The sequence below is a fragment of the Phocoena phocoena genome, chromosome 17, assembly GCF_963924675.1.
Source record: "Phocoena phocoena chromosome 17, mPhoPho1.1, whole genome shotgun sequence".
Lineage (NCBI taxonomy): Eukaryota > Metazoa > Chordata > Mammalia > Artiodactyla > Phocoenidae > Phocoena > Phocoena phocoena.
Genome location: NC_089235.1, coordinates 64890052 through 64905330, shown reverse-complemented (window position 1 = coordinate 64905330; position 15279 = coordinate 64890052). Strand labels below are relative to the sequence as shown.

At 38.8% G+C, this 15279-nt stretch overlaps 1 protein-coding gene across 1 annotated transcript in view; it reads right to left on the bottom strand.

The window, feature by feature from the left end:
* The window catches only part of TBC1D31 (TBC1 domain family member 31), a 60534-nt gene that overhangs the window by 32851 nt on the left and 12404 nt on the right, over positions 1-15279 (bottom strand). The window contains 3 exon segments of the mRNA XM_065895100.1: positions 3105-3305; positions 5901-6060; positions 8846-8997. Of these exon segments, the coding sequence (XP_065751172.1) occupies positions 3105-3305; positions 5901-6060; positions 8846-8997 (513 nt within the window).

The following is a 15279-nucleotide window of genomic DNA, read 5'->3' as shown; positions in this document are numbered from 1 at the left end:
GTAAGGGTTTTTTAATAGTGTTTTTCTAGGATACATTGGTATTTATTCACATCTAGAAAGAGTACAGGATAATACAAAATATAATAACAATAACTCTGACCAAAATAAAGTACAATGACCACTTACTCTATGATTTAATTTTTTACCTATGAAATGTAATTAATAGTGGTCTGATTTCTGAATATTGCCCATCTTTAATATCCCTGAACTATCTTCTAACCTCAGTCCATTCTTCTATATCTTTATTGTAATATTTATTCTAGTGCCACATTTTTCATGGTTCTTCCATGAAGGAATCTCCCGGAAGTTGGAGCCTGAGATATGACCTGAATTGCCACACCTTAGGAGTGTTAAAACTTCAACAGAGAAATAGGAATTAGCTTACTTATTATTAACACAATAGCAGAAATTCTCCAATGGCAAGAAAATAGGACTTGAAGGAATGAGACACGGGTAATAAGTTTTGCATAAACCTGAGCATTTTGTAGGCCCGGAATAGCACTGGTGGTGCTGGTAATACGTCCAAAAAAAAAAAAAATTATCCTTCTTCTGTTATAAGCTAGCTTTTCTGGTCAATATGACCTCAACTTGCTTAACAAATAACAGAGAGGAAGCCAATGACTCATGCTTACCTTGGTTTTTCTCAGATCTTTGTTTCTATTAATAACATTTATCTAGCTCTTACAAAATTCAGCTAGGCTAACAACTCTCATTAAGAATGAATAATGTGGGGCTTCCCTGGTGGCGCAGTGGTTAAGAATCCGCCTGCCAATGCAGGGGACACAGGTTCGAGCCCTGGTCGGGGAAGATCCCACATGCCGCGGAGCAACTAAGCCCGTGTGCCACAACTACTGAGCCTGTGCTCTAGAGCCCGTGAGCCACAACTACTGAAGTCCGCGTGCCTAGAGCCCGTGCTCCGCACCAAGAGAAGCCACCGCAATGAGAAGCCCATACATCGCAATGAAGAGTAGCCCTCACTCACCGCAACTAGAGAAAGCCCATGTGCAGCAACAAAGACCCAATGCTGCCAAGAGAAAATAAATAAAAATAAATAAAGACGCTCATTGCACAGTGTTGATTCATTAGCACTGAACTCATGCCAACAGCGCTGTAGCTCATTCCTGAAAGAAGCTCATCTAACACACATATGTTCTCCCTGAGACGCCTCCCAGCCCTCTTGTGCTTAGGATACCAGACAGCACGTCAACACTGTGGTTGGGGGACATTTTAAACAGCAAAATCACCAACAAAAATCACAAGAATGTGAAACATGTGGCACTAAACAGACCACGAGAAGGACACTTGTTCCCACGGAGAGCTGAAATAAGGCCGAGTGCTGCTGTCTGACCTCGGGGGGAACCTGCATGAAGGCAACTCCAGTTTCTTGCTGCTCTGCACATGCAAATGTCTGTAAATATGTGGTGAGGACTGATTTTAGAGTTGCAGATAAATTTTCACCAACAAACTCACAACTATAGAATCCGTGAATCATGTAGACTGTATACATTTACACACACAGAGCAAAAGACTGAGTAGGCATACATTTCAACATCATCTAAGAATGGTGAGACTTGTTGACCTATTTGCTTATCTGTATCTTGATTTTGCTCTGTAATAAGAACTTCTTATCTATCTAATTGGAAAAGAAAAAGGTAAAAGGGAGCGAGTACATGGCAACAAGATTATCATATTAAGAATAGAACACTTGGGCCTGCTAAGGACTAGCTGCGTCATTAGGTTGGGGCATGAGCTGCTCCCCCTGTAAAACGAAATGGTTAGACTAGGTGATCACCGAAGTCCCTCTCAGGGCTACTGTGATACAATTCCAGACCTGGAAAGGCTCCCACAGGACAACTGGACTCGACAACGAGCTGGGGGAGTTTTAGATAACCATAAGAGAAGTGGGAAGTATATTTTAGATGAGGCGAGTAGTGTAATAACAGACGTAGAAATGAGCACGGTGTCTACGGGGGACGAGGGAAGCTGAAAGTATGAGGAAACACATTAGGGAGAGACGACAAGATTAGAGAGGACTTGGAGAGCCAAGCAGAGGAGTGTGGACTCGACGCAACAGGCAAAAGGAAGGAAGCCACTAAGACAGCATTATTTTAGAAACGGTGATGAAAGTATTATTTTAGAAAACTGTTACATTGGGACTTCCCTGGTGGCGCAGTGGTTAAGAATCTGTCTGCCAATGCAGGGGGCAAAGGTTCGAGCCCTGGTCTGGGAAGATCTCACATGCCGCGGAGCAACTAAACCCACGCGCCACAACTACTGAGCCTGCGCTCTAGAGCCTGTGAGCCACAACTACTGAAGCCCGCGCACCTAGAGCCCGTGCTCCGCAACAGAGAAGCCACCGCGATGAGAAGCCCGCACACCGCAATGAAGAGTAGCCTCAGCTACTACTAGCTCTAGCCACAACTAGAGAAAGCCTGCGCACAGCAACAAAGACCCGATGCAGCCAAAAATAAATAATTTTAAAAAAGAAAAATGTTATATAAAAGATGATGGAGAAAAGCAAAAGAATAAAAAAAAGAATTAAAAAAACCCCATAAAATATGACTGATGGGCAGGAGCGGGCACTGAGGGCTCTGGGTTTTGGTATATTTGTTTAAGTTACTGTTATTCGAGAGCAGCAAGTGAGCACCAGCATGGGGATGGCCAATATGGAGACAGAACAGGCGGCACATACAGAGTCACCTCAGATTCAAGGACTGCAGGACTTAGTGTTGACTAGATCTGCGAAATACAGGAATAGAAACAGACGTAGTGCTCCAAGGTGTCTAGCCTACAACAATGGGAAGAAAGGGACAGAAATGAAGAGACTGGAACTGAAGACCTCTTTTGGGAAGCAGATCAGAGGGGCACCCTGAATGGGACAAGGACTCCAAACAGATGCCTTTTGTGAAGACAGCAATTTAGGGATGCAGCATGGGTGAGAAAAATCTGGAGATGTGGCTTTGGGGGTAAGAGCAGAAACCGTACCCAGGAAAATGGATAAGGTGCAAGGAGGTTAGAAGCTTGTGTAACACGGAGTTTTTATTTTTGATGATACAGCATTTAAATCTTAAAAGAAAAAAGATACTGTTTACTTGATAACATACCTTATTTATTTCTTTTGTTAAAGTCTGAACTGAATATATGTTCAGACTTCCATTGTCCATAATAGATGCAATGTACCGTCCATGGGGGCTAATTGCCGATGAACTAATTCCTTCGTCAAGGCTCCCAATTTCAAAGAGAAGTTTACAAGTCTGTATATTAACAAATCTCATAATGCCATCCTGACAGAGCACTCCAAGAACCTAAGAGTAGAGGGAAACAACATATGAGTTCCTAAAACACATTTAAGAGTCAAGTCTCAGATGTTAACTGGACTTATGCTGATCATCTCGCAATGTACACAAATACTGAATCATCATGCTGTACACCTGAAACTAATATAATGTTCTATGTCAATTACACCTCAATTAAAAAAGTCAGATGCCTGCAAGTCAAACTACACACATACACACGTGTGTATTTACATATGTTTTCTTTTCTTTGGTTGGGGAGGGAGGACAGTCAGAGGAGATTATACTCGCAGAGAGCCGTCATGTATTTTAAAATCCCTAATTACGGCTCATGTAGATTCGCCCTGTTCAGGTCCAGATAAGCCTGGCTCTACCCAGAACCAGTAAGGAGCCCACCCTGGGACACTACAGAAAGGTCACCTAAGAATCAGCCCTCCCCACGGGCAGGCGCATCTCCACCAATCCCTCCAGAGGGAGTACAGATGATGGCAGTCCTTCACCTTAACTGCGCGCTGGCCGCCAGAAGCAAGGAAGGTGGAGGGCTTGTTTCTCTTCTCCATCCCCAGCCTGACCAGAGCTAACACCTGTCCTGCTGCCCCACACAAACCTGTGACTCCCGCGGTTGTAACTAGCATTTGGACTGTGGAGAGGGAAGGTCTGCGAGCTGCAAGGGCAGTCGGGCTGCGGGTCGGAGGGAAGCTAGTCTTTCAAGGGGAAAAAAAATTAGCTGTAACTCATACAACTTAGAACTTAAAAACACATACTAAAAAAGCTTCAACACATGAAACAATAAACCCCTCTGCTGCCTTGTCCACATACAGGTTCTTTTCCCCAGGGCCACCACGTGATCTCGTGAAACGCTGATGTCCCCCGTTACATGAAAGACATAGTCTAGAGGTGGCTGGAGGCAGTTTGAATGTGACAACCTAGAAAGCATGTTCTGGGGCTTCCTTGGTGGCGCAGTGGTTAAGAATCTATCTGCCTGCCAATGCAGGGGACACGGGTTCAAGCCCCGGTCCGGGATCCCACATGCTGCGGAGCAACTAGGCCTGTGAGCCACAACTACTGAGCCCATGTACCACAACTACTGAAGCCCGCGTACCTACAGCCTGTGCTCCACAACAAGAGAAGCCACCGCAATGAGAAGCCCGTGCACCACAACAAAGAGTAGCCCCTGTTCACTAGAACTAGAGAAAGCCCACGCACAGCAATGAAGACCCAACGCAGCCATAAATAAACAAATTTATTAAGAAAAATAAAAAGTAAATAAATAAACAGCATGTTCTTCTCTGGGTCAGATGGTAGGAAACCCTCTTATTCACAGTTGATGCAACCTCTCTGGAAGGCAATTTGGCAAGATCTATCAAAATTACAGATGCACCTAACCCTGGTACAACTATTTTAACTCTGGGATTTTATCCTACAGACAGGATGTATAAAATGACATGTGCAAAAGTTATGTGTATTAAAAAAAAAGGGACATCCCTGGCGGTCTAGTGGTTAAGACTCCATGCTTCCAGCGCTTCCACTGCAGGGGGCACGGGTTCGATCCCTGGTTGGGGAACTAAGAACCCACATGCTGCATGGCTCGGCCAAAACATAAATTACAAAAACAAAAAACAAACAAAAATGTTATTCAGTGCAGCATCATTTGTAACAGAAGAGGACTGAAAACAGGTTAAGTGCCCAATAATAAAGGACTGGTTATAATAACCTATACACCTGTAAAAAAGAATGAAGTTCTGTACTGATATAGGAAAATCGTCAAGGTAAACTAAGTTAGGAAAAAACAAGGTAAAAAAAATGGGAAAAACATAAGATTATACAACAGCAGTGGGTTAAGGAGAGTGAATAACTGGGCAAATGCGAGAAAAGAGTAAGACTTCACTTTATGCCTTTTTATATTTTTTTATGTTTTCAACCATGTGAAAGCATTATCTACTCAAAAAACTTAAAATAGATATAATACACACATATATTATACATAAATACACACAACACACACACACACAATTTGTTAATGTGCAACACCCAAGATAATTTAAAATAAGAAAGTTAAGGTTCAACTATTCGACTATTAAAGAGAAAAAAGGTGTGTGGCGGGGGGAGCGCATTGTAAACGAAGGCAAGATAGAGCAGACGTCTCATAGGATTGAGGCAGCCAGCTATGGTAGATAGAACACAGCGTAACAAAGTGAGAACATTTCAGTTCTAGTCCTACCTTTAATCCTTATAATTAAAGGAGTGTTGACAAGTCACTTTGTGTTTCTAAGCTTCAGCGTCACAATCTGTATAATGGTGAGAATACCTTCCCTGCCTACACTCAATGAATTCTTTAAGGATCCAATAAAAAACAGCATGCTTAATCAGCCTGTAAACCATAAAGTATGACATAAAGTATACCGATTTTAGAAAAGGGGCAAGTTATCAGTAATATACGGAACCTAAGATTTTTCCATTTTTTCAGTTTTAGACTCTTTACAAGTTATCAGCAGTTTCAAAACCTTGTAACAATCAGGCTACAAGTTAAAGAGACCTAACATAGTACGGAAATTGATAACGATCTTTCCAAAAAAGTACAACTTTACTAACATTTATGTTACTAACCTGATTAGAACCAGCATCAAAACTATCAGGAAGAAACTCTAGGTGGCGAATGGCTCGAACTTTGGTGGGCATCTGGATAATTCTAAACAGCTGTTTGGCTTCCAAGCACCACAAATGAAGATGGTTCGATTTGCCCCCAGCAGCCAGGATTTGGCCATCTCTATATTTTAAAAAGGTGAGAAAGTAAGACTAGATGAATGATTTATAGCAGCACTGTCCAACCTGATCCAATATGATGACAGAAATGTTCTGTATCTATGCTGTCCAATGTAGTCACTACTGGCCACGTGATTATTGAGAACTAAAATGTGGCTAGCGTTTCTGAGGAAATTAATTCTTGATGTTATTTAATTTTTATTAATTTAAATAGTCCCATGTACCCAGTGGCTACCATATAGGAAAACTCAGGTTTACAGTAGATTTTTTTTTTTTTTTTTTTTTTTACCTATTGTGCTAAGATACCAGCTTAACAAATATCTGTTTGATGACTTGACTGGGAGTTTCTGAGTAACAGTTATATTTTATAGCATAATCTCAAAGACACTTACTACTAACCAACTTTCTGTATTTCACATACGACTGTACTGAACTGATAACAGCATTGCTATATGAAAAACCAAAACGCCCGAACTTTTTTCCTGCCAAAGAAAGCTACTTTATATTTAAAAGGTACAGAAAGAATAAGCTGGATTGATTTGCAAGGCTGTTGCTCATCCATTCACAAAGGATTATAAAGTGTCTACTATAAGCTAGGTTTCACTCCAGGTGCCAGGGGCACAGTGGTGAACAAGAAGACAGGTAAGATCCCTGCTCTCAGGGGATTTTCAGTCTAGAGGAAGGTAAAGAAACAAATAAATGAACTTGATATCAGCTGTTAAGTTCTTTAAAGAACTCTAAAATGAGGTAATGTTACAGAGCTGGGAAAGGAGGAAGATCTACTACATAAATGATGTGAATGGGCCAGTCACAGGGTGACTTGGAGAAAGAATTCCATGCTGGTCAGTATTCCTGACTGGCCAGAAGAAAAATGTTGAGATAGGTGTAAATAACAAAAAGAAGCCACACTCAAGTGTGGCTGGAACACAGTAAGGGGAAATAAGATGAGAAAAGAGAGGGAGGCCTAGACCAGAGGACAAAAGATCTCAGGGACATGGCAGGGAGTTGGATTTTCTAAGAGCAGTGGAAAGCTTTTTACGGGAGTTCAATAGGGAAATGACATGATCTGACTTAATGATTTGAGAAGACCACTCTATCTGCTTTGTAGACACTGACTTTAGGAAATGAGACTGAAAACAGGGAGACCAAATAAGGGAGCTATTACAGTAGCCTGAAAAAGACTACGATAGTTTGGACTGGGGTAATAGCTGTAGCAATGGACAAAGGAAAGTAGACCAATTCAAGATACAGTTTGGTAGAGTTGATGGGATTTACTGATAACTCAGAAGAAGAGGGTGAGAGAAAGAGAGGAAATAACATCCATTAATACCTGGAAACAATGACCAACCCACCCACAGTGAGAACCTAGCACCCAGATTAAGTGTCAATGTATCATTTCCCACAAAAATAAACCCACACCCTTTAGAGAAATGGCTGATTCCATTTTGGGACAGGAAATACACAAGATAAGACTGGAACATCTTGTTGGACCAGAGAGAATGAGAACTATCACAGACAACCGGGGTTGTATCAAAAGGGTTCGTTCAAAGCCGACCTGGAGAGGATCCCACTGGTCAAAGATGAGAGAACTGGAGCATCACTAAGAATAATAACTTCAATGGTCAAATCATGTCAACTGTGTTTAAGTCCATGAGCTTACAAAGATTAAAGACAAAAAACATCAGCCACCTTTGAAGATACCAAAAAAATCAATCCATTATTTTGGTGAAAAAAATTTTTTCTTTAAATAGGAAGAAATCCAGCATTTATCCTGCCTTTCCTTTACAAACTGTAAAGTAACCAAAGAGTTGAGAGGCAGTTTCTTTTTTTTTTTTTTAATTTTTATGGAGTATAGTTGATGAGAGGAAGTTTCTTTCTATAGAAGGTTTTGGTTAATAAGGGAGAAGGAAAGACAGAATCATAATAGCACCATTTGCTAACCCCCAATGTAACACACGATATCTAGGTAATAATCATCAATGGCCACTAATATCACAAGAGAAAGAGTTCTGTGTTCCTCTTGATGAAGGTACACAAACCGCCTACAATGTCTTCTTGCCCCCAAATCAAACCAGATCAAGATCTAGCCTCCAATTTATAGGAGATATAGGTGTAACCAGTTTATAGTAAATATAGATGAGAGAAGATCATATTAAACAGCATCACAGGGATGCAAAGAGGAAAATCCAGAATGTAGAAAACTACGGGACAAATGACCAGTTCTTTAACAAATAAACTGCAAGGAAAATATAAGAAGAGAGATATACCAACCAAGGCAATGTGTGAACCTTATTTTGCTCCTGACTTGAACAAACCCACCATAAAAAATAATTATTAGACAAATCAGGGAAATATGAATAACTAGATATATGATATTATATTATGAATTTTTAAAAGTCTGATGATAGTACCATGGTTATGTTTCAAAAAGGGTCCTATCCTTTAGAGATACACGCTGAAATACTTACACATGAAATGATACACTTGGGCTTTGCTTTATGACAGTGCAGTAGAGAAATGGTAGGTAGAGTAATAGAAAAAGTAGGAGTGGCTATTAGTTAACGCTTATGATAGTTAACGAGAGTGCTAGCCTTGAGATTTCATGTACTTTTATATTTTTGTGTACATTTTCCACAATAAGTAAAAAACTTATTACCATATCTTAGATCATATCTAAGTTTGAAGGAAATGTTTGCTTATAGGACAATAAAATACTGAATGAAAATTTATAAAATTTCCCCGGAAGTTAAATTTCATAAAAATCCTTAGTGTCTTAAAGAGGACATTACCTGGTCACAGCAAACACTTTGTATAATATACTAGAGCTTTCGGGTGGAGCTGGTAATTGATATTTGCAAACAAGAGTATCACATTCCCAGGCGAAGATGGAATTATCTTTAAAACAACTCAGGATGGTATTAGTTAATGGTAGAAAGAAAACCTAAAGAGGAAGAAAAAAAGTTATTGTTCATATAAGGATCATATAGTCCTCTTTAAATTCAAAATTTACAAGTAGTTAATTTTTCTGTCTTAAAATTATTTTTTCTTAAAATGGAGAAAAATACATTTACAACATATGACAGGGGAGAAAACTGATATTTTTACATACTATTATAAACTAAAAAGAAAAGGTAAACTCCTTTAAACAAAAAACAGGTGACTATAATGACTAGGCTATTCATAAAATACTAGGTAACAATTTAAAATATTTAACCTTATAAAAGATTCAAATGAAAATAAGATACCATTTTATGTGTATCAAATTTATTTTAAAATAATGCACACACATACATATACACAAACTATACATATACTAACATACGTATTATATTTATAAGCTATATACTAATATAAATACTATATCGAGTACTAAATACAGATAAGTGTTAAAAAACATTAAATGTTGGTGAAAGTATAGATAAAGGCACTGTCATACACTGCTGCTGATAGTAAAAACTGGTTAAAGATACTGTCTAACAGCTCAACAACCTTAAAAATCTCTCTCTTCTGAACTAGTCAATCTGCTTCTAAGAGTTAATCCTTTGGGGAAAAAATCAGCAAAATGCTTTAAGATAAATGTGTATAAATGTTTGCTAAGCATTATTTGTAAAAGTAAAAAGTTGAAAACAAATACATGATATTTTATTAGATTCAATTTATTTAATGGACAGATGAGACTGAAATTGGTAGTGAAGTTGAAAATACCATTTTATTCTCCTAATTTCTATTTTTCTATTGCATAAGCAGTAAGCAATGCTTACTTTTGATAATATAAAATTTTTATTAAAGTTGACCAATATTTTCTCATAAGAGTTTCAATGGCCTCAAATATAATTCTATGTGTCATTTGTGTAAAACACACAAAGTGAGGTAGGAAAGGAAGCAAAGAAGGAAAGAAAATGAAAAAAATTCAATGTCCTAAGGACAAATATTCCTACCTATCCTCTCAAAATACTGGGTTGGCCAAAAAGTTCTTTCGGTTTTAAGTAAAAATAAAAGACACATTTTTCATTTTCACCAAGAACTTTATTGAACAACATATTCACTAACCAAACTAACTTTCTGGCCAATCCAATAACACCCCAGAAAGAGCTTGAGACATTTCACACGGTTTGTTCATTAGTTAGAGCTCTAGCTATTTATTCTTTTTTTCCCTTATTTTTTCCTCAATATAGCTTTGGTCTTATATTTCACTCCTCATTCATTCATTCATTCATTTATGGTTGTGTTGGGTCTTCGTTTCTGTGCAAGGGCTTTCTCCAGTTGTGGCAAGCGGGAGCCACTCTTCATCGCGGTGGGCAGGCCTCTCACTATCGCGGCCTCTCTTGTTGCTGAGCGCAGGCTCAGTAGTTGTGGCTCACGGGCCTAGTTGCTCCGCGGCATGTGGGATCTTCCCAGACCAGGGCTCGAACCTGTGTCCCCTGCATTGGCAGGCAGATTCTCAACCACTGCGCCACCAGAGAAGCCCATCACTCCTCTTTTGAATTACAGAATAATTATAATTTCTTTATACATATGTCTGCCCACAGGAAATCGACCCAGGGACTCTATGCATGGGACCCCATACACTGTGGACAAAATTGAGCGAGAGGTGTCATCCTTCACAGCTGCCTTGGGATGAAGACCCTTGGTTGGTTTCTGAGAGGGCAGACGTCTTGTCTATTCTGTTTATTTTTGTGTAGTCAGTGCTGAGCACAATGACAGAAATGTAGTAAAGGTGCTCAACAGTATTTGTTGAATAAATGAATGAATCCTTTTCTGAGTTGTACAGTATATGTATGTCCATCTTTAACAGTTAGTGCTGAGTTCCAGGTATTTATTCTTTCCCATCCAGACCAGCCTTAACTGCGTTATAGCTTATTGTAACACTTTACATTTGAACGTATCTTGTTGCTTCTACTGGTGTGTCTTTACAAGCTTTATTATTTTTTTTGCGGTTCGTGGGCCTCTCGCTGTTGTGGCCTCTCCCGTTGCGGAGCACAGGCTCCGGACGCGCAGGCTCAGTGGCCACGGCTCACGGGCCCAGCCGCTCCGCGGCATGTGGGATCCTCCCGGACTGGAGCACGAACCCGTGTCCCCTGCATCGGCAGGCAGACTCTCAACCACTGCGCGACCAGGGAAGCCCCAACTTTATTATTTTTAAAATATGTGACTTTCTGTGTTGGCAAGAGAGAGGGGCAGGGACTCACAGAGGAGGCAGGGCACCTTTAAGGATTTGTCACCTCTTATTCCGACCCCTGATCTGTCACACACCTTCACAATTTTACTGGCGTCAGAGAGAGTGCTACATTCCTTGGGGATGAAGTGTTCAGTGTCTACAGCACTGGATTGGAGCGTCTCTGAGTATTCAGAATCTGGATATAACCATCATCACAGTAATGAGAGAGAGCTGTCCTGGGGAAAAGCAGCACGAACACTGCATCTACCATGGCTTTCCTCAGTGTTACAAAAATAACGGTTCAATAAGGCATCTACGTGAAATACCGTAGCCTTGCAATGAATTTGTGTTATTGTCACCCAGCCTATTAGGAAATGATTCTAATAGTTAATGACATTACTATAAGAATTTTAGGGAATTGTAAATATATATATATTTATATTACACATATATACTAGTATCTGTTTTTTGATAATAGTGCTAAAAATACATACATACACACATATAAAATATACTATGGAACATACTGGTTAATTAGAACACTCCACTAAGGACTAAAGCTAATAAGACAATAAAAAGTGGTAACTCAGCTACATCAGGTGCTGATGCCCTTGCCTGACCCAACTCCTCCTCACTTCTGTCCTGAGCTCACTCTGTCAAAGACAATCTGGTAGGTCTTTTGCCAGTTTCATTATGTTAAGAAGATTTGTAATATGAAGGTCTTACGGAAAGGATTTGCAGTGAATACATTATAATCTATAATGAATGCCCTAAAACACTGTTTCAAATCTGATGTCAAAAAAAGTGACTTGAGGGGGCTTCCCTGGTGGCGCAGTGGTTGAGTCCGCCTGCCGATGCAGGGGACACGGGTTCGTGCCCCGGTCCGGGAGGGTCCCACGTGCCCCGGAGCGGCTGGGCCCGTGAGCCATGGCCGCTGAGCCTGCGCGTCCGGAGCCTGTGCTCCGCAGCGGGAGAGGCCACAACAGTGAGAGGCCCGCGTACCGCAAAAAAAAAAAGTGACTTGAAATTTTTATTATAATTAGCAATATTTTTCTAGAAAAGTAATAAAGTTTATTCCTACTGGGAGAAGCAAAAGCTTAAAAGTTAATGAACATCAGCTGCTATTTTGAGGCACAGCTGTGACAGATTGTTGCCAACATGATTATTCATTACTAGATTTGTGATTTTAATTGCCAGATTTCAATGATTATAAAATTGTTCCTAATGAATCATGTCATTATTTATATAGTGTCATCTCCTGACAAACATAAAATGCTTAGAAGAAACTTCAAAAGCAGTAACAAAATATACTCTTTGGAGGGTTGGCTGCAGTTTTTCCTTACAAAATATGAAAATCCTGGCCTTCCCAATTCACTTTTGAGAGGTATGTGAGTTCTTTCCAAAGTTTAAAGAGTTCAGGATAGTAATAACAGAAAGTTAAGGTCAAATGTACAATTCAGCAAAAATTTAGTGAGCGCCCATTGTATACAGAGACTGGGTAAGTTCGGTAACACACTATTTAATGTTTTCTGATACCCATCACAAAACCTTTTCTGATACATACTGAACGACGGTAATTAGAAATCTCAGGATTTGTTCCAAAATCTTTAACTAAAGAGCTAAATATCTTACCTCCAAGTATCAAAAAAAGAATCAAAATTTCCTAATTTGAAGAAATGTAATTGGTCTACCTGAGAGGCAGTATGGCGTAATGGAATGACTTCAGAGTGAAACAAGCTTCGGTTCAAAACTGCAACTCTTTCATAAACTATGTGACACTCTCTGAAGTGCAGTTTCCCCAATTGTAAAATGAGAATAATAGTATCTACCTTTTAGGATTATTTAAGCTTAAAAATAACAAAACAAAGTGTTAAGTACATAGTAAGGACTCAACAATTGGTATCTATTACTATTAGTGTTAATTACCGCTATTGCTGGGTACAAAAATCAGTGGAAAGAGGATGGAGTGGTAAGTTCTCTAAAAACATTTTGAAATCAAAGGTCTGTAGTTCCTTATCTGAAACCTTTAGGGACAGATGTGTTCCAAAATTCAGAATTACTTCCAATTTGAGAACGGTAATACAATGCCTGTTCTGTAATATTATGTAGAACCCCCAGTGACCTGGAGCAACACTCCATACTCAAACATATTAATATTTCAGCCTTATGTCAATTTAGTTCAGATTTTGCTGCTAGATGAATTCCAATCAGATTTTGCCACAAAATGAGTTATTAAAAAACATCTGGGTTTTTGAGTTGCTAATAAGGGATTGTGCATCTATTTAATATAGTTCAAAAGAAAAAGAATACATTTCCCTTATAGCTTTTTAAGAAGATATGTAATTGCACTGAGATAATCTCATAATAAAGCTAGATAATAGATAACAATAACATTAATGACAATATAGAAATAGCAGCTGCAGCTAACTTGTACTAAGCACTTCTATAAACAAGCATCGTGCTAAGTGCTTTGCATAGATTATCACATTCAGTTCAGAAACTAACCCTGAGGTAAGCACTATTACTATTTTCATCTTACACACAAGGTAAACAGCTTGTCAAAAATGTTTAACGTGAATCTACTCAAGACTTTAGACCTAAATTCAAGTTTACAACAAATACAGGTGAGAGAACCAGTTAAATGACACAATGAGGAAACAGTAAGACAAATCCAGAATGTGGGGCATTTTCTAATTGGCCTGGTCTCTCAAGAAAGAAAAAAAAGAAAAATTCATGTTATGGGAAAAAAAGAGAAAGGTAGGAGATCGTTTTAGGTTAAAAGAGCCATCATAAAATGAAACCCATAGAATCATGTGTCACCACGTGTCATCAAGGGAAAAAAAATCACAAAACTTTTATTTAAAATATAAAATATTTTATTGGTGGCACAGTGGTTAAGAATCCACCTGCCAATGCAGGAGACATGGGTTAAGAATCCACCTGCCAATGCAGGAGACATGGGTTCGATCCCTAGTCCAGGAAGATCTCACATGCTGCAGAGCAACTAAGCCCGTGTGCCACAACTACTGAGCCCGCGTGCCACAACTACTGAAGCCTGCTTGCCTAGAGCCCGTGCTCCACAAGAGAAGCCATCACAATGAGAAGCCTGTGCACCACAATGAAAGAGCAGCCCTAACTCGCAGCAACAAAGACCCAGCACAGCCAAAAGTAAATAAATAAATAAATTTATATAAAAAAATAAAGTATAAAAGCAGAAACTGCAATAAAAATATAGGTGTAATAAAAACTTGATAAGAATAAAACTTTTACTTTAAGATTAGTTTATAACTATTTCCTATTTTCAACAGAATAAGCCAGGAGTGACAACCACCTGACTCATCTCTAGTCCTTGTATGGTGCAAGAGAGAATGGCTTTTACATTTTAAAATTATTTCATTTCAGATGGTTATGTAAGTGCACACATAATATCCTCAATTTTGCTCTTGGCCAGCAAAAGCAAAAATGTTTACTATCTGGTGTTTCGAGGAAAAGTTTGCTGGTAACTTATAGACTATGATGTTCTTTTAGAGTATACTTAAATGTATACTGCATACTGTATTCACATTTACTACATTTAATTTTATTCTCTTATCACAAACATTTGGAATCCTATTCTTTAAACTAAAATGTCTGAATGACCAAGGCAAGGCTAAAATTGGCAACTATTCCATGTATACTAATTCTAATTTCATGGTGAAAAGAACAGATGGTTTTTATGTCATTGTTTCATGACTGTTTCCACTGTGGGTTCAACTTTCAATGTTCTCTACCTTAGAATTTAAAATTCAATTTAAGTATTAAAGCAGTTAAAGAATAAAAGACCTACCAAGGCATTTGGCCTAAATACCTGATGAGTAATCTGGCTATAGCTTTTATCTTTTTTAAATTATTAAGATCTCTGAGATTTCCGTGGAAACTACAAAATAAATTTTTGGTTGACATGCACTGCTAGCTTTTCATGTTAATAACCAAGAAATTAAAAGCAATACTGCATGTATAATATAACCTGAAGCAAAATAATTAAAAGGGAGATGCAGACAATCCTGAAAATAGCATTTAGCTAAT